Genomic DNA, 26,958 nt, shown 5'->3' on the forward strand with positions numbered 1-26,958 from the left:
ATCCTTCACTTCAGCGCCTCAGGTAAAACGCCCAGTCCTTGAAACAGTAGATTACTATTTGTTATAGCCCTACAGGTCTCTTACCAAAAGCATCCCTGAAGGAGCAACAGGAAAAGTATGTTGGTGTAAGATTTAGCCCACTGACTGCTACTTTCAGCCTGACTTCACTGAAAAGAGACAAAGCTCACTGCTTCTCAGAAAACAGCATGTTAAGGAATGAGGTACTTAGAAAAAATACTAACTTTGATTTTTGACAGCTTATTTTTGCTTCCTACTACATGTGGCAACTTCCAACCTGGAGAGTCAAGGCAGAATTCTTGCCTAAGAAATCCCGGCCTCCCAAGCAGAGGCCAAGAAAGCATAAAGAGAAACATTTTTCATTACAACACACAACTGGTAGCTCTCCAAAACCTATCTGCAAACCAAAGATCTGAGAAGATTGTGCAAGACCATAAAAGTTAGAAAGGACAAAACAACCTTCGTTTTAATCCTTTACTTTCCTGAACTTCTTGCAAGTAGAGCTTAGTGACCAGAACAAATGAAGAGGGCCAGAGTACTTTCTTGGCTGAGGGCATCACTTGTAGCTAAATGTGATGGGACATTTTCTTCCCCCCCTCACGTACTTAGTAGCATATAAGGGGAGGAAATTATGATGCCAGTGCTGTTTCACGTTCAGTAGCAGCCTGAACATGTTGATCTCAATTGTTTTCCCTTCAAGTTATTTTTAAGCCAGTCTAAAAGTAGCTTCTCTTTTCTTTGATGCTTAATTAGTTCCAATTAAAATAAACTACATTTAAGTAGTATACATTTAAGTTTGAGTAGTGCTCATCAAAACAGAGCAAGCAATAAAAAACCTGCACTTACACTGAAGTAAATGCACCATTTTATCTCCTCAAGATTTCCAAAGGGAATCACAAACATCCCCCCCTTCAGCATTAGTCTTATGAGTCAGTAAGATAGCCATCATTAATCACTTTTCAAGCATTTTTAGTAAGGTGGTTCCTGCTTTGTGCATGTTTTCACTCACATCAGTCATTTACATAGCATAAAAGGTGTGCCCGGTACTTTGCAGACAACCAAGATGAAAACCTTTGCTTTGTAGAGTTCACAGCTACAATAAGATCACACTAAAAATGAAATACTATCTTTGCAAGTGGGAAAAAGAATAGAAACTGCAACCATGGCAGAAAAGTAATCTTTCCTCCAAAGCCTAAGTTCACATTTCTGTATTATTCTTTATACAGTACCAATTTTTATTACTCACAATTTTAAATAACATCCTTGTGTAAATCATTGAAGACTTCAGTACTGGTGTAACCACAAGAGCATTTATGTCCTTCCCTTTCTCAAAAAAATGTGCATTACTGTTTTGTTGTTAGGCTGTTTCAGGTGGTGGGGAAAAAAAGCATCATAGTTCTCTACTTGCATCACTTGCATCAACATGTCTGGTAAGAAGCAGTAGCATAGGTGCCAAAGTTTCTGTAATCTGATTGGTTTATTGAAGGAAAAAAACATTTTTGGAAATGAAATAATTTTTCCATTCCTGTCTTTTAAATAATGAGATAAGATACCTATGCCATGGATGCTACTTCAGCAAAAAAAAGAAAGTGGAATGTTTCATTTGTTCTTTCCAGCATGATTAGTCTGTCAATCTTTTCCTTCTCTGCACTACTGCTTAACCACCTCATAATACAGCTCTACCTGTACTCTGCAGAGAAACTATACATGCTCAGTTATATTTTCTCAGGATTTCTGAAGAGCCTACAATCCTTTCCCTGGTAAGGAAGACTTCCACACTTCTCCAATGCCTTTGACTGAGTATTAGAGCTGTTATCTTAGACTTCAATGCCACAAATGCATGTGCCAGCCCGTAAGACAGATCGCAAAGTTATGAAGCAATAGCTATGAAAACAGTGCAACTAACGACAGTTTCAAAAGCACTCTGTTACAAGCTATTTATTAGAACTTCACTTTGACAATAAATAAGATATTCTCCAAGCAAAATGTCATTTAGAAAGTTAAACAACTGAAGTTTTCACAATGTTTGTTGTTTGTTCTTTTTAAATATGTACAGGATTTGTTGTATTTTAAACACCAGTTCATCTCTAGCTGTACAACAGTAGAATGTCTTTCTTTTGACACAGAAGGGGGCTATTAAGACATTGTCAATCTGGACATGTGCAAAAATAATTCAAAACCACATTAAGTTGAGGTTGGACAGTCCACCTGTTATGAATTAATGAATCTGTTCATTAGACCAGCTATTTCTGTACTCAAACCCAGATGTATGGCTTACCCAGAAGAAACGCCTTTCAGATTTACCCTTTTTAACAACTAGCAAGCCACTCAATCCCAACAACACAAATTAATCACTTGTCACTCATATGCTACTGCACAACCTGTTTTGCCCTTCACGCAAATGGCACAGAGCACATTTTTGTAAAGGATAATCATTTTCAGTGTTGTAAAGTGCAAGCCTAGCACTTCAACTTACTGTTAATTGTGAAAATGTCTTTTGGTTTTGGTAAAAGAGATTTGTATTTCTTCACTTAAACACTCAAGATACTTAATGTGCCTAGAAAGTAATACTTTTAAGAGTTTGACATTCAAAGTTACCTTCAAAACAACGTTCCTGTTAAAGCACCAAGTTTTCCCCATGTTTCTTCCTTAAAGACAGTCTATGAAAGACTTTTTGTTTTAAATATTAGTTCTGTTAAGAGGTGTAATTAAAAACAAATAATTCTTATGGTTTGATCAAAGCCATGTTTCCAAAGCAAGCATTATGTATTCTGTGCAACTTCCCATCTTCTTTAAGTGCAGAGGTGCAAGTCTTGAAGTTATGCAGCTGCAATTGAGTTTTCATCTGCTTGACGACCCTGAGGCTTTAAGAAAGTAAGAATAAAGACTGTTAACAGCCTTCATCTTCCACACAGTTTATGAAACTAACTTCACAATACATCATGTGGTGCCACACTTGCGTGCTGAAACCAAGCCTATCCTTATTTCTAATGATTTCCAGAAGTAGCACAAATATGAATGACAACCAACTGAAATTTGAGTTTGGCCTAGTGAGTATTTTGTTAAGGCTACAGCTCCTTATAACTGCCCTGTTAAATGTCAAGAGCATCTCCATACACATTCAAACAACTTTACACAAGGCCTTGCTGATTAGAGCTTGGAGTACTTGAGTACTGCAGTATGAAAAGCTGATAATGTATAAAACAGGAATGAAACTGCAAACTTCTTGGAACAGTTTAGGCAAAATCAGAGATGGAGAGAAAAAAGTTAAAGGAAAAAAAAAGGAAAATGCACTCTTAAAACAAGGTTTAGAACAAGGTGCTTTGAGGCCCTGACAACTCTAAAGCAAAAGGATAAGCATTCTGAACCCTAAAGAGATTCAACAGGAATGGTGAGAACACTGCTTTTGAAGAAAAAAAAGCCTCTTGTATTGACTTAAGACGACATCTCAACAGCCAATCTAGAAAAGCCACTGATAGGCAGAACTTCAGTTTTTACATGTGCTGTCAATCTCTTTTGGCTGAAATAAAACTGAAAGAATGCCAGGCCTGTGTCTTAGAAAAACAGGCTTACAGACGTCTGAACAAGTCCATCTCTACTCATATAAACAAACTCTTCAGGTTCCTTGCTTGCTCAGAGTCTGACTAAGAAGTGAATACAATATTCTGGAGACTGCAGCAGGAAAACATCAAGTACTTTTTTTTTTTTTAGAAGCACAAGATCTATTTGTCTTGATTAAGCTGTCTTCAGATCCACAATACTTAAAGAAAATCTAGAGAGGGTGATTCATGAGAGGATATGTTTTCAGAAGTTTAGTGAGGTGTAGAGTGTTGCGGTGTTTCTGAGCCTCAAATCATAGAGGTTGCTCAACCTCTATAACTTTAGCCTTTGAACACATAACACTTCTCACAGTCTTACCTTTACAAAGATGTGTGTAGGTATGAATCGTCTGAGCAACTGATTAGTGAAGTTTGGGAATCGCAGCAAGTTAATATGAAGAGATGGTAACTGTTGATATCCAGCCATCAGAGGATAGAAGTTGTATAACACTTCCTGCTGCGTGTCAGGAAGGATTCTTAATCGGATCTTAGAAAGGAGAAAAAAAAAAAAGAGGTAAGTTCTGTGGCAAACAGTTTACTATTTATGCTTTATTTATATATTACTCCCAACCTCTGAGTTGGACAAAGTAAACTATGCGACTACTCTCCTCTTTTAGTTAAAGCTAACAACTTACAGTTCATAGCTAACGTGGTGTTTCAGTATGTGACATATAGCTCCTAATCAGGCTTCCATCTGGCCTTTCTTATGAGGAGTCTTCATGTTGTGTCCTTCCAGACAGAATTTACCATACATTTGCAAAATGAATTTGTCATCACTGAACATCAGTGCAAGTCTAATCAACATATTTTTCACTACTAGTGAAACCAAAAGGATTAGGAAATGTGACATTTTTATACCTGCTTAAGGCCAGAGAACATGAATGCGTCACTGGGTTCCATTGACACCTCTACATCCTGGACTAAATTGGTCTTATTTTGCAGGTGATATCTCACAGGGAGGGATTCTCGAACTCGACCAAATGATGGCAGATCTTTAAAAAGAAAGTAATCTCAAAGTTAAAAAAAGCACATTTAAAAGTTTCACACACAAAAAAAGCAAGCCTAGAGAGCAGTAAAGATTTTGAAATGAGAAAGTAACTAGACATCTTCAACATTTCTCAAGAGATTTTCAAGGAAAAAAAAGGATCAGAACTTTATTTGTTAGGTTTTCCACTTACTCAGTACCTAGTTACAAAGCTTCCTGACTGTTCACACTATTCAGGAATGCTAACTAAAAAAGCCACTTTGCTGCTGAGTTATCTTCAGCTTGCCAAACCTATTAGATATTGTGATAGTCAAAATACATCAGGAAAGAATGACAGAAGATCAGTGCAAGTGAAAACAAAACGAAGAAATCACAGTAATTGTGTGTGTGCAATGAGCTCTGCACTACTGCTCTGCTCTTGTGCAGGTCGAGTGCCAAAAGAGAAACAGTTCACCTGCCCGTAAGCAGCTCCAGTTCTCCAGGCTGTTTCTTTCCTGGGAAGTGGCCAGGGTGTGGGTGGATGGAACAATTCTTGCCAAAGGCATCAAAAGAAACCCTACTGGGAAGGCTGTGTCAGTAGAGGTAATGTGGCCTGTGCTGCCACGCAATACAACTTTGTAGTCTTTTGAAACTGCACATTCACACATTCAAGGCAATTTCTTTCACTAAGCCCATAGAACCCATCACCAATTTCCTGCCTTTTGCTACAGCAAATGCAAGGTACAAAATTTGATGCTGCAAAATGTAGCACTCATTTACCTGGGAAGATTTAAAACCTTTAGGCAGAACGTGTAGGTTACCAAATTGATATTACCTGTTTTAACATGGAGGGGAATGCTCTCTACAATCACGTGTGGCAGAGTGATGACCGTACTGACAACAGGTACACTTTCCACAGGTGAACTTCTGCAGAAGAAAAACAAACGTTTGGCAATGCAATAAGTGAGTATGCTAAAGGATCACCACTTATACACGACTAAAACTAAAATTACAGTAATTTCAGTGGTGAAAAAAAAATCCCCTTATATTTGTTTGAAGTGAACACAAGTAGTGCCATTGCATTGAGATAAAATAGCGAAAGGCAAGTAAGAACACTAAACTGCTCTATATTCAAAACAATGAGAAGACAGATATACCTGAGCATTTATCTTTGAAAACTGAGCAAATACAAACCCGGAGTCAAGGGAGGGAAAATAGTTTTCCCATTTTAAAAGTTTGTTCATTTTACTTTCTCCAAATTACCACTTTGACTTGGCTTCAGGTGAAATATTTCATGGTTAGTGAAAACACAGTGGAAGGCTTTGTAATTGACCTAAGATCTTACAAAGAATAAAGCTTCATGGAACGTTAAAACTGTAACCACATAAAAATAAGTGAAATAGGTATTTACTCCAGAGCCTAACCAGGTTATTACTAAGATCTGAAGTCTAGACAATCTTTGTTACAGGAAGACCCAATACAAAAAAAGCCAAAAATCACCATCATTCAAAAACCAAAGCAGCTGACTGCTTCTCCCCATTTGGGCCAAGAGCTGCATACCTCTTCCAGGAAATGATATAACATCCAGTTGCCACTCCACCACTATTAGTAACTGGAGGACATCGCAGGCAAAAGCACTCACTGGCACTCTCACCTGTCTGTAAGACAACTATCAGCAAGATTTTGTTTAAAATCAATGCACAATACTTCACACACCACTCGTTAAGCCTAAACAGTCAGTATTATACAGACACAAATATTCAGACAAAGGTCTGCAAATCTATACCTACACCATACACAAATTCAATAAAGACTGTAAAGCATCCCAACACGTAAAAGGGTGGGAAATACAAATATATGACAGCTTACTTTCTGGATTGCATTGTGAGGATTTTCCAGGTGGATACAGAACAAGTCTTTGCCAACTTAGATTTCATTTTGCAATTGTTTTTGGCATGCAACAGATCAAACTCTACACTTCTCTTCCACAGAAGATTCTGAGACATTAGCATGTTTTAAAATGAAAAGCCAATACTCCAACACAATCGATTTTTAAAGAAAATAGTACTAAAAGATTACTTTGTTATTTGTTAAGTCCTGCAAGGGGAAAAAATATCACAACAATAAAACCGAGGCAGCTGGATAGCTAGTTTGCTAGGAAATGGTTTGTACCTCCTGGCTGTTAGCTCTTTAGGAGCAACAACTTGAAGCTTAAGCTGCCAGAGCTAAAGGTGAAATATCATACTCTGATGACTAATGGACCTGGGAAAACTATTGATTTCTAGAACTACAGTCTTGCAAGCTCTTGAATATGTAGGTATGCAGCTACCCCTCAGTTTGGCAGACATTCAGGCTGCCCCGATCACATTCAAAGTTCAAATAAAATAAACATTTTCTATCTATTAACTCAGCAAATTTGAAAACATTTTCTTGAAGGTCTTTGAATCAGTTCTGCTGTAAGTACTCCATTTACTTGGCTTTAAAAGTTACACACTGTTCACTTTATATAAAGTATTTTTACTTCTAATTGTTCTGTCTAGCCTATTATCTAGCTTTACATTTTTCAGTTTCATCCACATGAAACATGGACATACAAAATTTCAGACTGAAAGTATACAAAGTTCATGAACAATGGAAATATTGCCAAACCTTTCAAATGTATATCTGTTGTTTATCAGAAGTACTCAGGTGCTTTCCCTTTTATCTCTTGTACTTAGGATTTGGATTCCACCTATCAAGTTTTCTTAAGTTGATCAACTGTGAAGCAGAACTACATTTTGAACCTAAAGCCATTTAAATTGTGTGCTGGTAAGTGAAGAAAGTGCTAAGCAGCTACTTCTAGAGTTTGATCAGCAAATCCTGTTTAAAAGTCATCCACACTTACTTTCTACTTACATTAATATTAAAAATAAAATATCCTCATGACAGAAAAGAACCTAAGAAAACTTACCATTTTCTACATAAGATTCCAGCTGATCTACTGAGGTCATGGAAGCTGACAGCTGTAGCTGGCTGGTTACAATAGTGAGGGGCCAAGGAGAGGCACTCAAGATGTCTGTCATCAGTAAAAATGGTATATCCACAAAAACTCTGTCCAAGTGCTCCAGCTGTCAAGACATACACAAAACCTGGCTATTTCTCACTAAACAGGGCATGACTATTAGAAGTGGCACAATTCCATAATACCAACAACTTCTCAGAACACATACCTTCGTGGAGACAAATTTGATGGCAACGTCAAAAGGAAACACTGTTTCTATAGTTACAGTTTCATCCTGTGTAGGTAACAAAAAGAGCCAGAGAAAAAGAGGGAGTAAGTTACATTCAGGCAACTAACATCAAATGTTACTAATACAATTCTACTTTTAATCATCATCATTTTAAGTTCTTCCAGGGTTTTAATTTAATGTTTTACTTTTTTAATAGGGAATAAGCAGCAGCTTTTTAAAAATTCTGATTACACTTACAAAGCTGCTCATCCTAAATTAGATCAGTATGGGAATCATTTTGCCTCTCTACGCCCCCATCTACTAGATACTTTTAAGCATCTTGGAGATACAGTAATAAAATGCAAGACATTTTTAACCTCAAGACTGAGCCTTCAGTAACTGGAGCATCTTTGTACCCTACCCGATGACATTTGCAGAGGATTTCTTTCCCTTCAACAGTAGTGTTGATCAAGTAAGAGACATAGACAAGAAACATCCTTGCACCAACTGTTCCACAACGAATGTATATTGGTTTTTCCAGCTGCAAAATGAAGGAAATATTATGAGCCATACTATATCTAGGATACATCAGTTAGGCCTAGAACTGTCCAAAACTTTAGATCATCATCTCATCTGGACCAAGAGAGCAACAGTACAGTAAATGTTATTATAGATATTATTTTGATCATTAACTATCTCCTAAACTGCATGATCTTAACCACAGAGTATAAGATCTCCATTAGAGTAATACAGCTCCAGTTGCTTCCCTATTGATCATCTGCTATTTAACAGTGCCAGAAAAGAACCATTCCCATGTAACATAATATACCCAACTTCTGACTAACTAGCCACAACCAGAATTTGGTATAGCATCTGCATATTTGACTCCAAATTGAATCACACTTGCCAACTATTATCCATTGCCCAGTAGCTAGTAAATTCAATTAATAGTTGAGATAAGCCTCCTTATTTTATATCCTCTCAGCTGTATCATCAATACCAGAATATGCCCTATCCCTGGACCAGCCAAAAAGGTGATCTAGTTGAAGGAATACTAAATTACAAGTAAACATTGTGCAAACTATGCCATGAGCATTTCATTTAGCAGCTCAGAGAGGGGAAACTAAATACGTTATGGAAGTCTTGCTCCCCATTTTCTTAACTGTGATATAGAAATAAGGTTGTAGGCTTTCACCTTTTCCCCTGGTTGCAGATCTCCTACAGGGATATCAGGAAGCAATGCAGGAAAGGAGTCATCACATGTGTCTGTTCCTCGAAGAGTCACTTGAGTTTTCTGAGTCAAGTTGGCATCTTGCCCTAGGATTAAAGACAGGCTTACATATCTATACATCTCCACACAGGCTTACAATCACTGAAGCATATAAGCAATAACTAAGAATAGGACATTCAGCTCAGAAAGCAACACACTAGGAATGAGCATTGTCATTTGGTTGAGAGAAGCTTTCTGAAGTACAGACTGAAGGGATCTGACAGCACCTTAGGTTTTTTTTCTTTAAACACAGGGCTCACATCCTGCAGTTTTTTCCCCATTTTGTTTAGGCTAGAAGAAAAAAAAGAAATCCTATCCACATATTCCCTACTGTACACAAAATACAACATGATCACAACTATGTGACCTAGCTTTTCTTTTTATTTTTTGTGGAAAAAAAAAAAATTAAGTTTCACAATTCTGTGATTGTTACATTTTCAAAAGTACAACTTAATGGTTTTAAGTCCTTTTAAAATTGTTCTTCCATATCTGCATTGAGAACAGGTAGGAAAAATGCATAGATCTTAAATGCCACTATTCTTCAGTCAAGGCTTGACTAGAATAACAACATTACTGCAATCACATTGGATAAATTTCAAAGCAAAATGAGTCACATCTTGCAAAAAGATTTCAGCTGCAGAAAATATACTATCTTCACTATAAATGAAGTGTCAAATTCTAATTGTTCTTACTGCAAAATCAGCAAGCTCATAACGACCTTGTGCATCAAGTGCTAGGATTCATGATCAAAAGGGAGAGGGGAGGGGGGGAAAAAAAAGACCAACTGTTACCCACTGCTTTAGGAACCAAGCCCAAATATCAACTAAGTTTAAAGAACACCCCACTGATTTAAAAGGGAATGTAGTTCTATTTCAGAGCACACATTGCATCCTATATGCTAATAGCTTAAGAAAATATTTTTGCCTTTTCTGATAACCACAGATAGGCATACTCATAATACACTTTTAGTCTTCACATCTTGAAAACTGCCAGTAATAGCTGTACCCAGCTAACTGGAACAATATTTGCATAGTTTCCATCTCAATGAAAGGAATATTGTCTTCTTCACCGCTCCCCAGACTTTGTGGGGGGGAGGGAGGGTGAAGGAGAGGAGGAGGGAAAGGTAGTGGGGAAAGAAGAAAACCCACGTAGACCTATTCTTAGAACATGTTCATCAAGAGCAGTCTAATGCTTACCCCTCAGCAAGAAAATAAATCAATGAAAAATCTCATAGGAAAATAAAAATGTAAACACTGAGCAAATTAAATAAGGGATTAGGAAAGAATGCCAAAGCTTCTATGCTCTCTTTCACACTTCTAATACCCATCTTTCATGAATGCAACACTACTGACAAGCAGAGGTTGAGATAACCATAACTGAATGAGACTGCTAGCCTTTCTTATCACTATTATCTCATCATTCCCAACACTCACCTTTGCCTTGGCCTTTAATTACTGCAGGAGAACCATTTACTATAGGTCTCCTCATTGCATAAAAAAAAAAAACAAAAAAAAACAAGGAATCTATTAGGATACTGCTGGATTAAACAAAATAACCTGAAATACCTGGCTTTAAACCTGCAGTAAGCTTAACATCTTTGGCAACTGTCTCCTCATGTGACTCGATAGTCACAACCAAACAGTACATTTCATTAGTCAGGGCAGGAGGTTCATGACGAAGTTGAACAGAAATGTTAGGCACTCTAGAAATAATCCTTTAAAGAGAAAAGACTCAGTTATTGTATGTTTCTTAAATAATGAGTTTAAGCCTCAATTAAAAGAGATTGAAACAGCCTATTGTTCAGACAGTTCTGACAACTACAGGGCTATTCAATTGGGAGACAATACTACTGAGAAGCAGCACGATGGTGACAATTTTAAAAATACTGAAATACTGAAAATATATACTAAAAATATTGAAAGCCCACTGGAAAGCATTAATAGTTCAGATTTTCTGCCAGAAAATAAGGAAGCACCCCCACCAACAGCAATCTGATTTCATTCTTTTGAATAGACCTAGTTAGTGTTAGCCTAGTTATTAATGATTGTTTTCCAACAAAAGATTCCTTGTGAATACATTTTTGTGAGTATGATGGCTTCTGGTTTGCACAAAAATGTCAAAAATCTGCCCAGAGTTAGGTGAGGAGAGGAACTAAAGCATATTTGGCATGATCAGAGATTAAGGTAAGGTTTAGCTGTATCTCTAGCTATCTGGAAGCTCAAAAGTCATAAAGAATTAAGATAGTATCTATCTTCCGCCAGTTACGCAAAGATATATTAAGAAGCTCACACTAAGAAGTCCCAACAAGTACATGATCTTCTCCTAGACAGTGATAACGACTTCACAGAAGACTCAAAAAGTCTTTCAATTTTTACTTACATTGTGCTTGCTTGAATAGCCAAACTATCCCAATGAACTTCATTATCTGGGAGCTTCGGCCTCCGCTTGAAGGAACGTGCTGCTTGCAATGCTTCTTGAGATGAAGCAGCATCTCCTCCTCCTCCTCGCCAGTTCAGAATCACACATCGGCCAGATTCACTACCCAAGATCAAATCCACAGAGGTGATCTGATAGATAAAAGTTTGAACACACTGTTAGCTTTCTAATGTTGTGATTTGAGATCACTCATTGTGATCCTTCCAGTACTTGAAGGGAGTGTATGAACAGGAGGGGAAATGACTGTTTGCATGGGTTGATAGCGGTAAAACAAGGGGGAATGGTTTTTAACTAAAACAGAGGAGATTTATATTGGATATTAGGAGGAAATTTTTCCACACAGAAGGTGGTGACACACTGGAACAGGTTGCCTAGAGAGATAATGGACAGCCCATAACTGGAAGCATTCCAAATCCAGGCTGGATGTGGCTCTGAGCAGCCTGGTCTAGAGGCTGGTGACCCCACCCACAGCATGGGGGGGGTGAAACTAGAAGATCTTTGAGTTCCTTTTTAACTCAGGCCATTCTATGTTTCTGTGGTTGTAAAAACAGACTTCTAACATAAGTATTTTAGTTGTACCTATATATCGCCAAAACACTTCCGGTGGCTTAGCTGACCAAAGTCACACCACCTCACCACCACAAAATTTTTATTTAATCAAAAACTGTAGTGGAAAAGGATCCAGGCTCAAGTGGGTGCAACGTGGGGGCACAACTCCATAGTTGTAAATATATATAGATACACTTTTCTTAAAAAAGAATGATGTTGTATAATCAATGAATATCAAGATGTGATAATTATGAAATAAACAAGAGAGTTAGGCAAAGCAGATTATAATAATAAAAAAAGAATAGATAGAAAGCTTACCCCTATCCTGGGCTCACTCACAAAACTCCAGCAGAGCAGATCTCCAGAAGAGATCCTTCCCCACTGGTAGCCAGCTCTTAAATAGGTCTAGGAGGGGTGCAGCCAGGCTCCACCCCTTCCTGCAGCACAGGTGAATTGCCTTCAGCTGTGCTCCTCTGGCTGACTCATGGCTCCCCTCAGGTGATCCATCAGAGGTTCAGGCTGTGACTCAGCAATTCCCACACAGATGTATTGCACATTTTAAAAGCCTGAAATAATACTTAAGTTTTTTGTGTTTTTCTTGGTATTTGCAATTAAAAAAAATTTTATACTTCCTTTCGCCATTTGGTTTCAAGAATGAAATTCAATCATTTTGAACTGCAGTGTCACTCATAACTGATGTCAGATTATAGAGGTAGGTTTGCAGTTGTAAAAGTATGAAAGGTGTACAATAAATTGACAAACCTCAATCTTCTTTCCTACATCTTCAGTTTTTGCAACAAATTTGAACGCGAACTTCCTTGTTTTACCAGGGACTAAGCACATTGGTCCTTGGGACGACTGTTCTAGAATATCACTTTTTTGATAAGCTTCTTCTACCACACAGTATTGGTTGTAATCCTGTAGTGGAAGCATGGCAAATAACATTGGTAGTTACAGACTTGAGACATTTTAATGTTAGCATAGCAGACATTAATGCTCTGTGTTACTGGATAAAGCTATAATGGTTCTTAACGTCTCTCTCATTACTGAAGCTAGGCTTAGCAGGTACATCACAATGCAATTTCTTGTGAAAATGATGACATTCACTAGTGTAACTTTATGCAAAAACACCACAAGAAATAAGACATTAAAGTTTCAGAAGGATAATTTTGAAGTTTTACAGAAGAACAGAGATACTTTACTATTCAAACTGGATTTGGGAAGATAACAGAATATCAATATAGTAGTCAAAAGTGATAATGCAAAAAGAAAAGACATCTTCGCAACTGAACTTCTAACACAGGTTTTGGAAAAGCACTACAAATAATTTTTCTTTGGCTGAAAAGGCTAACAGACAGTATTCTACTCTTATCGTAAGTTTCTCTCATTAAGTCAGAACTAAAATATGATTACCTGGTTATTGAAACTGATGCAGAGCTTAGAAAACCTGATAGGATGAGGACAGTCAGCTCTTAAGTAAATATCAAACTGCACAGGAACATCAACATGAAAACTTGGAGCGAGGAATTTTGCTTTGCATTGCACTAGAATTCAAGAAAAATGTTGTTAAACTACACCACTAAATTCCAGAAGCACTCTTTCCCCTAACAATTATTGAAAAGAATTGTTCTGCGTTTATGCAGACGTGAGGCAGGTTTGGCTACCTGCACTGTCACAGAAAGCTACTTGTCAGCACTTGGTTGAAACCGCTGCAAAGGGGAACAGAAGCAGATATTGAGCAGGAAAACAAAACCTGGACACTTAACTACACTTCTGCAGGTAATGCTCCCTCATGCCCTCTTCCCATGGAAGGCAGCACTTTGAACACACTCTGCTTTTTTCCTCAGAGTTCTGTTTCAAGAACAGAAGTCTGTCAAAAAACAGTTTACTACTTCCGCCATGTATAAAGGCACAGATGGCCACAGCTGGAAACTAAGAGGATTTGTCCACCCACCACACATGAAGCTCAAAACAATTTTTTTCCAGTAGTCTACATTGAGAATGAGATCACTGGTCCTCCCATTGCTTCTTAGTCACTTAGATGAAGAACAGTAATGCTGGCAAGGTTTATATTTTTGCTGACTTTAATATACAGTGTATATTTCATCCTAATTAGTTGTGTCTTTGAGATAACTACACTCACGTTTATTTATTTATTTTTAACTTCCTGTAAATTTGCTGGAAGACTCATTACTTACCAAATGGTATGAAATCTTGGACTTCTATTGTAAAAACATTACTGCCTGCCAAAGAAACACGGTCAGACCACAACTTTTGTGATGCTTTCACAGCAGCAGCATCACAATCAGGTTCAGGATCAGGGCTCTCATTCTGTATCCAGATAGAAAGTTATAAACAACAATAAAAAAAAATAGGTTACCAAACACTGATCCCCTTCTTAAGAACACGTGAAAGGGTAATAGGAGATTTAGGGCTTACCATTAGAACTTTGATCAGATTTTTCTCTATTCGAGATTTCTGATCATCTTTAAGAGTAGATGCTAGCAAACAAAACAAAACAAAACCAAGGATTACAAACACAGAAACATGTTATTTTACTATTTATTTTCAAATTTAAAATAAACACTTCTTTTTACTTGGATTTTGGAAAAAATATTTCAAAAAATAAATCCTGCCCCCCAGATTTAATGTGCATCCACAAAGTACTTTGTTTTCTTAAGTTCCTCTGTTTCAAGTGTTCTCACTTATTTTCATTAGAACAAAGTAAAATATTGTTTGGTTAGACCAGCACTTCATAACATTTCTTGGGATTTTCCCTAGGTAAGAATATCTACAGCTTCTTGTTACTGTTATTTAAGAACAGGTGAAATAGAGAACAAATATCTGAGAAGTACAAGGAAACTTGGATAAGATTAGAAACAGCAGCTCAAGGCAGTGACCAGAGGAAAAATAGACCAATTAAAAAATAAGTGGTCTTCCCTTGAAAAACAGAGTAGTTTTAATTATTATTCCTTAATATCAAGCAGGAGAGCATGCCTAGCTAACAAAAGATGAGAAAACATTTCTACCACACATAACCTCAAATTGGTATTAGTTGGCAAATCAGGGCATGCAAGGGTTATTTCTGCAACGTCAAGTAGCAGCTATTATAAAAACCAGCTACCAAGTAGCTACTTTAAGCCACACTTTTTCCTTCAAACATACTGTATGCATATTTTACCAGCAGAATTCCAGTAGAAGATTTGATGAGCATATTTGTCATTTTGAAGACCAGGAAAAAAAAGCCCTGGCTTTGTTACTTAGTGGAAAACACTTCTCCTTTTAGCTATATTAAATTTCATATCCTCATCAACAGAACTCAGGGATTTTCTATTATTAACAATTTTAGCAATACAACTGCCAGCCTGAAGCAAAGCTCTGTGCCTCAGATACCCTGATGGGGTCTATGTGAATTCACTGAATTGTTTCAAAGGGACCCTAAAGAAAAGTCTGAATATCACAGCTGTGCTGTGAGCAGGGTTGCCACCCACTAGATCAGGATGCCCAGGGCCACCATCCAACCCAGGTTGGATGAGCACCTTCAGGGATGGGGCAGCCACAGCTACTCTGGGCAATCTGTTCCAGTGCCACACCACCCTCTGTGTAAGCAATTTCCCCCTAGTACCTAATCTCAGTTTAGTCTCTATTAGTTTAAAACCTTTACCTCCTGTCCTATCGCTACATTCCCCAAAAATGAGAACTTCCCCACCTTTCTTGCAGGCCTCCTTTACTTACTGGAAGGCTGCTATAATAGAAGAGCATGAAAGCTCAGTTTCCTGCATCTAAGATGAGAAATCAGCACAGGCATGTATTTACCTATATACACACCCTTTGCAGTCTAATACAAAGCAATGTAAGCACTGTATCTGGCAATGCTTTGTCAGACTGCCACGCACGTATGTACGTCAATTTTTCTACATAGGCAAACTGAGTACATTTCTGAACACAGTACCTCTACCCAATAGTTCCAAAGAGTATGTTATATAATCCTTTATCTGGGCCATCAGGTATGAACACTTGAGAGCTGTCGTCAGGATGGAAGTGAGAAGAGTCCACCAGCCTTCACTGCGATATTCACACATAACATAGTCTAACAGCCTGCAAAGTATTAAAATTGAGAGGAAAAACAAATTACACACTCCTCTATTTTATGACACTCATTTGTTATCATTAACACAAAAATTATCTTTACTAAAACAAGCACTAGATTAAATCCAAGCCAACTGCTTGTATATGGAAGCATATATCCTAGTAAAAGTTACTGTAAAGAAATACACTGCATGAACTTTCTATCTCAGGCTAGAATAATTTTCACAAGAAAATAGGAAGCCTCACCTGTCTTCACACAAAGAAGAAATAAAATAACTGAATAGACAAGCCATAGTCTAGCACTGTATTAGAAACACACACAAGTGCTGGGTGCTCTACAAGCTTCCAGGAAATCAAGCCAAAGACACAGAAAAGCCCCTTTCCAAACTGAGGAATCTTAACATTCCTCATGCTGAGATGTTTATTCTTCTTTCCATGTCCAGCTCCCTTCAAGGGTTTCAAGGATCTCCAGCCAACATACACAAATCTTTATCAGGCAAACCTGGACATCATACTATAGCTTTAACACTGAGCAATTCTCACTTAATACTCACAATGCAGAGAAAGGATTTGGTTTAAAAACAGTTTATGCGCACCTAATCACAAAGGAGTGCCTGTTTAAAACTCATCCTTGTTCACACAAAAATCTGGCTTGATACAAATTGATCTGTTTATCCCACCCTATTGTTTTCCTTTTTATAGCTTCCAATTAGCTAGTAAGAACACTAAGCATTTCTTCTAGCCCAAACTACTCTTCAGAATATGCGATCTTTGAAACATAAACATTAGGAGCTCCAACTTAATATGATCTTGGCTGTTTCCCCTTAAAAATAAAGATAAGGAACTAAAAAGACACCTTCAGAAAAGCCAGTAGCTGTACACCTCAGTACTAAACTTTCCCAGCTCTATAGTCATTAATAGGAAAATGACACCAAAAGAAAATCTTTCTGCTATTTATCTTGTTACATAAAACAAAAGTTAAGTCCAGGTTTTTTGGGTTTTTTTTTTTTTTTTTTTTAATTCTGTAACTTCAAAGTCCTTACTCTGTATTAATTCAATTCAGAAATCATTCCTGGGGAGTGAAACAGCAATAATAAAGACCTGGCCACAAATGCAATTGTCAACCACAATTTACATTGGAAGCTATCCTATTCTAGCAACTGACTTATCACATCTGCTTTCCTTTCTGCAGTAGAAATTGAGTTGATACACTTCAAAGCTCATGCTTTGATTAAACACAGGTACTTGCAGCATCTCAGATAAGCTTCCAACACTACACCACATCAGTAAGACAGGACATCTCAGTGAGAAAAGTAACGTGTAAAAGCAGCAGTCAGGGAAGGTACTTACTTCAAAGCTTTGGCATAATCTTTAGCAAAGTAATATTCTTCACCCATTTGAACCACTGTTTAAAAAACAAATGAACAAGAAAGATATGATCAGACTAATGCTGAAAGTCTTTGTAAAAGTGAATTTAAGAGATGCATCTGATTACTTATACTCACTCAAGTGACTTTTCATCCTTGGACATTTGTATTTCTTGAACTGCGCAACAGCATTACTCAACAGGGTAATTATTAGCTCCTGACAGATAAAATTAATATTGTCATACAGGTAATGTTAGAGTTATGTCAAAAAAGACTTCAATAGAATAAGACTTACTGAATGAAGGATATTTCTTTCTTTCAGCTGGAGAGATAAGATCCCCATCTTCTCCTTTTCAGGATCAGAAAGATCAAAGCCTGCATAAGACAGTGAATAATCCATGACACTGGAGTTTTGTCTTCAGGCCTGAAGGGAACTATTTTTGTGGTGAGACATCTAATACAAGGTCCAATGCAAACACACTCAAGTCCTTAAACATTCTGTTTCCTAGGAGATGGATACAACACTAAGGACTTATCTCCCTTGCTCTAGAAGACAAAGTCTGGATGAAATAGCTCCCATCTTGCTCAAAAGAAGTGGCCTGAAGCTACTATGTTTTCCTGTTTTTGAGTAAGTTAACCAAGTCTTTAGATCGCATTTATTAGTATTTAGCACATGTTAAAAAAAGCTGTAGCTCCTTTCCTATATTATCTCAAGTAAGAATTCAAGCTCATATTTCAAGAGACCGCACACCCTTGCCTGAACCCAGAATCATAAACAGCTTAGCAGGTAAAGTTTCTCTTCATCTGAACTGTTTAACTCTGGCAGTAGACTTCAACATTTTCAAACAGTAACACTTGAAGGTAGAACAGGTCATACTAATGTACTTACAGAACAGGAAAGAAGAGGACAGTGAAAAAGTTACAGTGCCCAAAAGAAAGAGGAATAAAGAATAGGAGACAAGACAGCCAGAGAGAAAAGGAAGGCAGCTAAAAAAAATTAGTCAACCATAAACATATATAAATATATTATGCATGAATAAATACGAATATGTGCATGAATACATATGCATATATTTGAACTCCAGATAAAACTACTACTTTAGCAAGAAAAGAACAAATTCCCTTCTTAGAAGAAAATCTAGTCATGATATCCTCTCAAACCAATTTAAAAAAAAAAATCACAAATATTCAAGAAAAAAAAAATCTACAGCTGACAAGAACCGATGGAATGATGAATTTACAGCAATTCAATTCAGGAACACTGTTACTTTTGCCAGTTCTCCACTGTCTCTTTCCCAGGAACACATTCATTGCAGCACACTGATTGCAAGTCAGCACTACAAACAGCAGCAGCACTTCAGTATGGCCTAAGCAGTTTTGCTGAATACCCGATTCTGCATAAGCCTGACATTCTTTTTTAAGTTTGTTAGATCAAACATTCACTGAGCTTCCAGTTGACATCTGGTGATGTGACACTGAACGTCACATCACCAACTAACACAACAGTGAGTTCTCAGCCCTACATCTTGCTCTGTGGAAAAGGGATTACGTGCTTATGCCTGTTAAGTTAGTTGGTAGTGCCAGTGAGTCCAAAAGTGTTTGCCAGAACTCAACAGATACAAGACACCAAAACGTACTTAATGTCCCCTGCCGCCATGGTCTCTGCCCATAGAAGTCAAGCACTCCAGTCTGTGTTTCCAAGGGATCCGGGTTGGGATATACCACAGAGGACTGTAAATTTAGCAAATATGGTCATAAAAACAGCTTTATACTTTGTTTTAAAGCATTAAAAGTGTTTTGACGCTTCAGTATAGGCAGGCACACAAAAGGAGCTTCCTTTAAAATTTAACCTGGCAGTACACAGTAGTATTTTTATACAAGTGGAAGTATAGAGAAGTATACTGGAAAAACAAAACAATAAGGTTTTATATACCCAAAGATATTTTAACTATTTTAGACATATCAAAATAATTTTTTACTAAGATAAACAGTAATTCATTTGTTCATGATAATAATCTTAACAATATAAAATCTAACAAGTAATTGCTAGTAAGCATTTGAAAAGAAATAATCTTTCTTTCTTTTTTGTTAACATGTATTACAGAATATTCTGCTACAATTTGAGAATAATAACATTAGGTAATTCACTACTTGGTTACCTGCAAAGCAGTTTTTCCCTTCCCAACTTACATCATGGTTACAAAGCATACTCGCTAGCTGTTTCCGCTCCTGAGCGTAGTAGGCAGCTTGCTGGTAGTAGAAACCTGGATTCTGAGTTTGAATTGCTGTCAAGCCCAGCTTAATTGCTTCATCAAACAAGTCACCAAAAGCTTGAAACCTATAAAAATATTTTTATAATTAAGTTTAGGTACAGAACAGCAACATGAACCAAAAGGGGCATTTCAGCTAAAAGTTCTGGTTAGTCTTAAGACAGACAACGTTTCTCTGAATTTTTGCATTTAATTTCTACAGCTGCATTTCTGGCATACCCTGCTCTTTCCCCATGAAAAGGTAATGATAATCGATCCAAAACAAAATCAAAGCACACAGCTTTTATGTAAGAAAGAGGTGCACTTGTTCATAAAGAGCTCAGAGTTTATCTTACCCAGACAAAACAGTGAGCTTCAGAAAGTTATACGTAGGAGGTAAAACAAACATTACTAAGCAAAAACATACTGTTTAGACATCCAGGCAGCATGCTCAAAAGCCAGTTCAGCACTTCCTATTTTTTTCTTGCATAAGTCTATATGTTTCCTAAACTGAGCAATTGCATCCAGTGGAGTATTGTGTTGAAAACAGAGGCGACAGATCTAGAAGAAACAAAAACACAATCTATACTAACTTAATGTATTTCTGAAGAGTTCAAATAGCACAGGAAATGAGGAAGAAAAACAGATGTAAAGTGAAACCTGAAGCCATGTGGTTCTCTGTTGCATCTAACGTTATCTTTGTTCCCTTCTCCCTCAAATAACCAATAGAAGAAAACTCAGCCAATTCAGGATGGGGCTGCAGAGTCACTAGGAAGAACATTAACTTTGCCTGTAGTCATTTCAAGAAGGAGAGGTGGAATTTGATGGAGTCCAACCTCAGGATCATTTAGAATGGCATGAAAGTACTGCCTCACTTAAATTTCCCCAGAATGTCAGCAAAATATGATCTGATTCTTAAAGGATTACTTTACTTTCCAAAGAAGGAATAACTAAACTACCGTGGTTTAAGTTTATAACAAAAATACTCAAGAAACAAGTAACTCTTATTTTCATGCCCCCTGCACAAAGAAAGAACTAAAGGGGTCCAGTCTTCAAAATGACAGCATATCAAATTAACTGTAAATCCTCCAGATACTCATTTTCAGTTAAGGATCTTTTTGTGTGGAATTCAGTCTTTGCGAGTCTGAGTGTAACTTGTGCCCCATTGATGGCTGTTTCTAAACTACCTCCTTAACAAAACAAACAAAAACCCCACAAAACAGAACACTAAAAGGTTTATACATTAAAGATGCACTAAGTAATTAAATTATTTACTTATTTTAAGTACAGGCTGTTGAAGATGAGAATGAACGCTTGTTACCTTGTAGTTTATAAATCCTGCCATGGTCTTGATTTCCAGCATGTTTGTTTCATGAGCCCTCAACTCATGTACAAGATTATATGCAGTCCTGTAATTTCTAAGTATAAATACTTAAATTAGAGTGAATTCATACAAGATAATACAATACAAGAACATGATTACTTACATCAGAAAACAGAGTCCTTTCCAGTTAAGAAGGTATCTCTTACTTACACATTTAACTCATTTTGCATTTGAGAAAGTATCCAATGCTAAGCTACAGGCAGATAATTTGGGGTTGAGAGGATGGGGGAAGACTACACAAGCCTTACTTGAGAGCATTCTGCGTATCCTGTTTCAGCTCACTGAAGAATGCTATTTTGAACTGGTGTCTAACAAATAGAAGCTGCAAAACACAACCAGCATACATCATTCACAATCATCTGAACATGTCTTTTAACTACAAATCAGATACAGTTGATAGTTTCAGAGGTTTACAGAACAGAGCCACTGGCTTTAAAGATTGCCTGTGCAATTATTTCCTAGTTCTCTGTGCCACCATGACACAGCACTAATCAGTCTCCAACAGACTGAATCTGCACTAAGCTTCTCAGCCTGGAAAAGGAGAGAAGCTTTGTAACACCCCAAAATTTTAACATGTTTGTTCAGAACATGACTGTTGGATCCCAGCTTCCAAATGAGAAAGAGGGAGGCTGGCAACCACAACAGCAGTTGTGCACCTAAGTAAATATTTGACAATTAAAAAGCAAAAGCTAAACACAGAGTTCAAGTTTGAAGCTGCTAAAGATATAACTTCCCACAGGTTGTTAAGAGGATACTACATTCAAATTGGCTAAATCATATACATAGTTGTTCTTTGGAAATTAGAGAACTTCATTTTTGGGCTATGATTCTTTCTTCAAGATGCAAGGAAGACAAAAACTGCAGCAAAACCAATCAAAATCAAAGTTTATCTTACAGAAGAAAAGCCAATTAACTTGCTACACCAAGAGAGAAGGACTTCTAAATTGGATGGGGGCAAGGAGCGAAATAAAAACGTTTAAGCAGAAAAACAGCCCTTATTTTCCTGTTTCAATGTGCAATTCAACTTGCATAATACTGCAAAACTGAAGTAACATTACCTGGTGAGTGGTTTTGTTCAAGAATTCCTTATGAGATTTGACTCTTCTTATTTCTGTGTAATAGTATGTCTGTGCATGCTCATAGAAGGCATTTTCCAATCTGCAACAAAGTTGCTCATAAGTTTCACTGTTTCTCTCACATACAAGGAATCTGAGTAACTTCCCAGTATTCCCAGTAAGTTACTTTAAATCATGCTTATGCCTAAGCTTGGCAGAAATAGCTTGAAATATTACTACAATCTTCTGTAAGTTACCACACACAGTAAGTGCACGCAGATGAAAACTCTTCACACAAAACCTCACGGAGATGTGGCACAAAACAAAGGAGCTTTGAGAGTTTCATGTATTGATTTCTAGCACAACAATCTCTGATATTTAAGGTGAGAAAGTCCACTGATAAGCTGCCAGGATTTTGCAAGGCAATAGAAAATGGAGATCCCTCAGTCAGAGTAAGCAAACCTTGCAGAGGCTCCTGAGATAAGGAGGTCAAAACTTTTCTTGTCTGGGCTAAATGGGGGAGGGAGGAATGGAAGGCAAAATGTTATATAGGGTAAGAAGATTATGAAGGCAAAGACCAGGTCAAACTTGTGTTCACAAGATAAAGAGCCCAGTGACAAGTCACGGGGGAAGAAGAGAGACAAAAAGGCCCAGAGCACTGAATACAGTACGAGGTGAAAGAGGACTCAAGTATATGCTGCATGATCAGGACAAAGAGTAAAATCATCCAGAGAAAAAAAAAATATCAGAGAACAGGAAAGAAATGCATTCCATAGCAGGGCCACAGGTAGAGAATAAAGGACGAAGTACCAGAGCTGTGATTTAGCTGAGAAGGGATGACTATGGCTACAGGCTAAAGGAGATCCCAACTCATGTTCTATGTGCCACACCACAGAGAGGACGGGGATGGAAACAAAAGAACAGAGCACTGAACAACTGTAAGTTCAGACCAAAAAAAAAAAAAAGGAAAGCATGATAAATTATAAGTGCCTAGCATACTTATGTTAGCACCATGTAGCAGCTGTATAAGACAGATCAGCCCACAGGGAGAAGGAGAGTCTTTTCTTCAAAAATAAGTATATTTTACCACTACAAAAAATGTCAATACAACTAGAATCAGAAACTCTGTACATGAATTTATAAACATTAAAAAAAAAAAAGTTGAGTATAATGAGCTGTTCATCCCTAACAATATAGCCCTACCTTCAAAAAGCTGGAAACAGTAATGAATTGCCTTGGTTTGAGCTTGTGTTTTTAGACTCTCTTCCCTGCTCTGTTTTTTTTTTTGTTTTTTTGTTTTTTTTTTTTTTGTTTGTTTGTTTGTTTTAAAGGTCTTGGTAATTTATTTGAAGCTATACACTCTGTATATGTTAAAATAAGAAGTGCGATGAATGTAAAGAAATGACAAAGATAGTATTTGCACTCAGAAAATTACTACTTAGTACAAATACCAAGATATCTATACTGCCAGGAAGTGGAGGTGGGGAGGAGAAAAAGAAGTGCAAATATTTGCTTATAGAGTTACAACTAACAAAACATTTGAGGGGAAAAAAAAAAAAAAAAAAATCAGAATCACTGATAAAACCATGAAAGAAGTAGAAAAGCCTGCTTTCCCTTTATCTGCCATGAAGAGGGGAACATCTTCAGATACTTAACGATATTTCTTTGGAAGCCCACAGAGCAACATCTCTGACATCATAACTCAACCCCACTTAGAAGGGGGAGATCTGAGGGATTCATCAGCTTGCAGAACAACAGGAAGAATTCCAGTGAACAGATGAAACACACAGTGCTGCTCTACAGAAAGCATGCCAGACAGCCATCATCTCAGCCTGTCAACTCTCACCATCTCCATTGCCACACAGAGCAAAGCAGTGATTTACAGTTGCTTACCTTATAATATAGCCAACAAGATGATCAGTGTGTGGAAGCACAAAGAGGGATTTTCCAGAAAGGTCACAAGCATTACATAAAGCTGCTGCCCTCTCTGATGCAATAACGTCTTCCCCTAGCGAAGGCAAGAAAATCACAGGTAACACTATGTGGTGTTGCAGTGTCAAGTGACCTCCAAAATCTCAATCAGTTCAAGGTACAAGAAAATCTAACAAATTCCTTCTTAGTTCTTTCTGAATGCTTCATCCAGGGGACCACATTACACAAACCTACTAGGAGCGGTTTATCTAGCACCAAGGTGTAAGTATGACTATTCCTTTCCTTAAATTTCTGATCTGCCTCATAGAATTGAATATCTTCTACCTTAAATAAAATAATGGCTTGCCTGACACTGCAAATATGCACCTAGAGCTGAAACAGTGGTTCTAGAAAAACAAAAAATTAAAACACATCAAGTTTCACCGCCCCACTTCGACTCGTGTTTTCCCTCTACATTCCCTACTTTGGATCTCGACATTAAAAGGCTTCTTCAGTCCAACATAAAAAACATTGGATTTTCTTCAAATCCAGAGAAGAGTAGCAGCCATCTGAGAAATATGACGACTTCCCCACCACATCCAAAGTTGGTGTAGGAAAGGATCATTCAAGATGTGACTTCCACAGCATTTACCTCTTCCAAGGAAGTTCTTGCACAGAGAGGGAAAATGTAGCAAGCAGCAGAGATGGCTGGAAAGAAGCTTTATATTTTGCTTAAGTTCACTCAAAAATGGCACTCAAAGAATACTCAACAACATACCAAGCACAAAAGCACTTCCCAATGCTAGCTAAGAATGCATGCATGAAAAATCACAAGCTGTCTTCTCTCATGCTTCAAAGTTTCATTGATTAATACAGAGTTCAACCAAAGGTTTCTACACCCAGCTCTCAGCCCTCTCACTTTCTCTTGATCTCAAGTAAGCTTTAAAATACAACTTACTATGAAAACACATTGTTGTGGGCACTACACTAACAAACCATTTTTGATACATAGTATCAACAGATGGGCCAGATCTGAGAGTAAGTAATTAAGGATGAAAGTTTCACACATTTTTCAACTGCACTTAGCAGCATCTCCCTGCAGCCTCAATGTATTTTGTGTTCAGATGACATCATATCACAAACTGCAGTTAATGCAACAGACTACAGTCAGCTCAGTCAGCCTTTCTGAAAAATGAGATCATTACAATTACATACAAGGCTTTCCAGTACCTGGAGGTAATGGAGTTTTTTTCTGAATCAGGACAACAGCAACTTTTGTATTTCTTCCTTGCAAACTTTGCCTAGAATAAAAATAACACAGCTCATTAAGGCTTCCCTTCATATTTGTGAATAATCAGATAAAAGTTCCATTTCAGTCTACACAGAAGCAATGAAAGCATGCTACATAAGAAATAAAATTGAAGAGAATACGCCACATCATCGACAGAACATGGTGCTCACCCCTTCATCAAGATAAGCATAATTGTATTGAGTTTAGCAAACAACACTTCAGAAGCTGTTTTTACTTAAGTACTTTACCAAATAAGCCATACAAAAAATTCCTTTACTTGTAGCTGTACATTAAAAAGCAAAAGTCAAGATCCCCTTAATTTGCATACAAGAAGATTATATATGTAAATGTTTTACAGCACAGAAAAGACTCCACAATTTACACTTCACCAAATGCTTGTAGCACCTTATAAAGGAGATGGAGCACTACCTGACAATTTCAACCCGAGTGGCACATTCTGACTGCTTTTCTTTCCACTGAGGTTCATCCCAGTCCAGTTCATAGAACACCACCACAAGTGCAGGAACTAAATTCAGGTGTTTGTTCATCCAACCTGTCTTCAGGATCCCTTTTGGAATATACCACTCGTAGGAGGTCCTCTGAAAATATTGAGGCGATTAGAACAGTCTACTAAAACCATTCACTATCTGTTTTAGCATAGGGGAAAAGAGGAACTGGCAGCACATTCTCGGCCTTTGAGGCTAGGTTTCTTAACTTTCCTTTACAATCCTTCCCTTCAAGCCTTTTCTTCCTATCAAGTAAGACGCACCTCACACCCCAGCAACAGGGCCCAGCGCCAAGATAGCACCCAACAAATGACAACAGGTACCAGGCAGACTCGGCAAAAAAGGTTAAGCACCGAATGGTAGAAGCATATAACGGTTTGGGTCGGAGGGGACCTCAAAGCTCCCCACCCCCTGCCATGGGCTGGGTGCTCCCCACCAGCTCGGGCTGCCCGGGGCCCATCCAACCACGGGCACCTCCAGGGATGGGGCAGCCACAGCTGCGTGCAGCAGTTCCAGCACAGAACGGCCTCTTGGTATCCAATCCAAGTCTCCCCTCTTGTAGTTCGAAACCCCTGGAGCCGCCACTGCACTCCCCGATGAAGAAGAGCCCTCCCCACGTTTCTGCGAGCTCTCTTTAGGTACCGGAAGGCCCGGAGCCCTCTCTTCTCCGCGCCCAACAAGCCCTGCTCCCTCAACCTGCCTCCACGGGAATCGGCCCTCGGATCGGCCCCGGCCGCTCGCTACCTTCGTCCGGCACTTGGGGTACTCGTGGTCGCCGGGCAGCACTTTGAAGGAGATGGGGACGCGGTCGGCCCTCCGGTTGGCGCAGAACGCGTCCCACACGGCCCGGTGCACGGCGTTGTACACCACGTCCAGGCCGGTGAGGGTGACGAAGGCCATAGGCCGGCAGCACAGCTCCACCGGCAAGTCCCACTGGCTCGGAGTCATCCCGCTCCCCACAGCCCCCGGCCGAAGCTGGAGGCCGGAGCTGCAGCTGGGCGCCCGGCAGCGCCGGCACCGGCGACGATCACGGGAGGTGGGGCGGGCCGCCGCCTCAGGAA

General features: G+C 38.3%; 2 protein-coding genes across 5 annotated transcripts in view; one reads left to right on the forward strand and one right to left on the reverse strand.

The window, feature by feature from the left end:
* The window catches only part of ENPP6 (ectonucleotide pyrophosphatase/phosphodiesterase 6), a 206,197-nt gene that overhangs the window by 165,329 nt on the left and 13,910 nt on the right, over positions 1-26,958 (forward strand). The gene's annotated exons all lie outside the window — the stretch shown is intronic.
* On the reverse strand, positions 1,942-26,955 carry TRAPPC11 (trafficking protein particle complex subunit 11). Its single transcript, XM_048942093.1, has 29 exons — positions 26,642-26,955; positions 25,821-25,990; positions 25,331-25,401; positions 24,083-24,197; positions 22,193-22,292; positions 21,383-21,456; positions 21,072-21,168; positions 20,178-20,311; positions 19,692-19,839; positions 19,139-19,232; positions 17,797-17,876; positions 17,640-17,718; positions 17,485-17,539; positions 15,998-16,143; positions 14,485-14,546; positions 14,244-14,376; positions 13,459-13,589; positions 12,808-12,963; positions 11,440-11,627; positions 10,626-10,774; positions 8,986-9,107; positions 8,212-8,331; positions 7,791-7,856; positions 7,532-7,688; positions 6,142-6,250; positions 5,417-5,508; positions 4,476-4,609; positions 3,937-4,104; positions 1,942-2,882 (listed from the first exon to the last, which is right to left on the reverse strand). Exons 1-29 carry the CDS (start codon positions 26,843-26,845, stop codon positions 2,838-2,840), a joined length of 3,399 nt encoding a protein of 1,132 aa, XP_048798050.1. The 5' UTR covers positions 26,846-26,955; the 3' UTR covers positions 1,942-2,837.

The sequence above is a fragment of the Lagopus muta genome, chromosome 4 (genome assembly GCF_023343835.1).
Source record: "Lagopus muta isolate bLagMut1 chromosome 4, bLagMut1 primary, whole genome shotgun sequence".
NCBI lineage: Eukaryota > Metazoa > Chordata > Aves > Galliformes > Phasianidae > Lagopus > Lagopus muta.

What these genes read in the sequence shown, in the direction of transcription:
- TRAPPC11 (XM_048942093.1), bottom strand. Translation starts at nt 26,845, where the DNA reads ATGACTCCGAGCCAGTGGGACTTGCCGGTGGAGCTGTGCTGCCGGCCT. An exon ending in GATTATGCCAAAGCTTTGAA is followed by an intron (nt 16,144 to 17,484) that starts GTAAGTACCTTC and finishes AATACTTTGCAG; the next exon opens with GCTGTTAGACTATGTTATGT. An exon ending in TCCCCTCCATGTTAAAACAG is followed by an intron (nt 4,610 to 5,416) that starts GTAATATCAATT and finishes TTCTTTTTAAAG; the next exon opens with ATCTGCCATCATTTGGTCGA.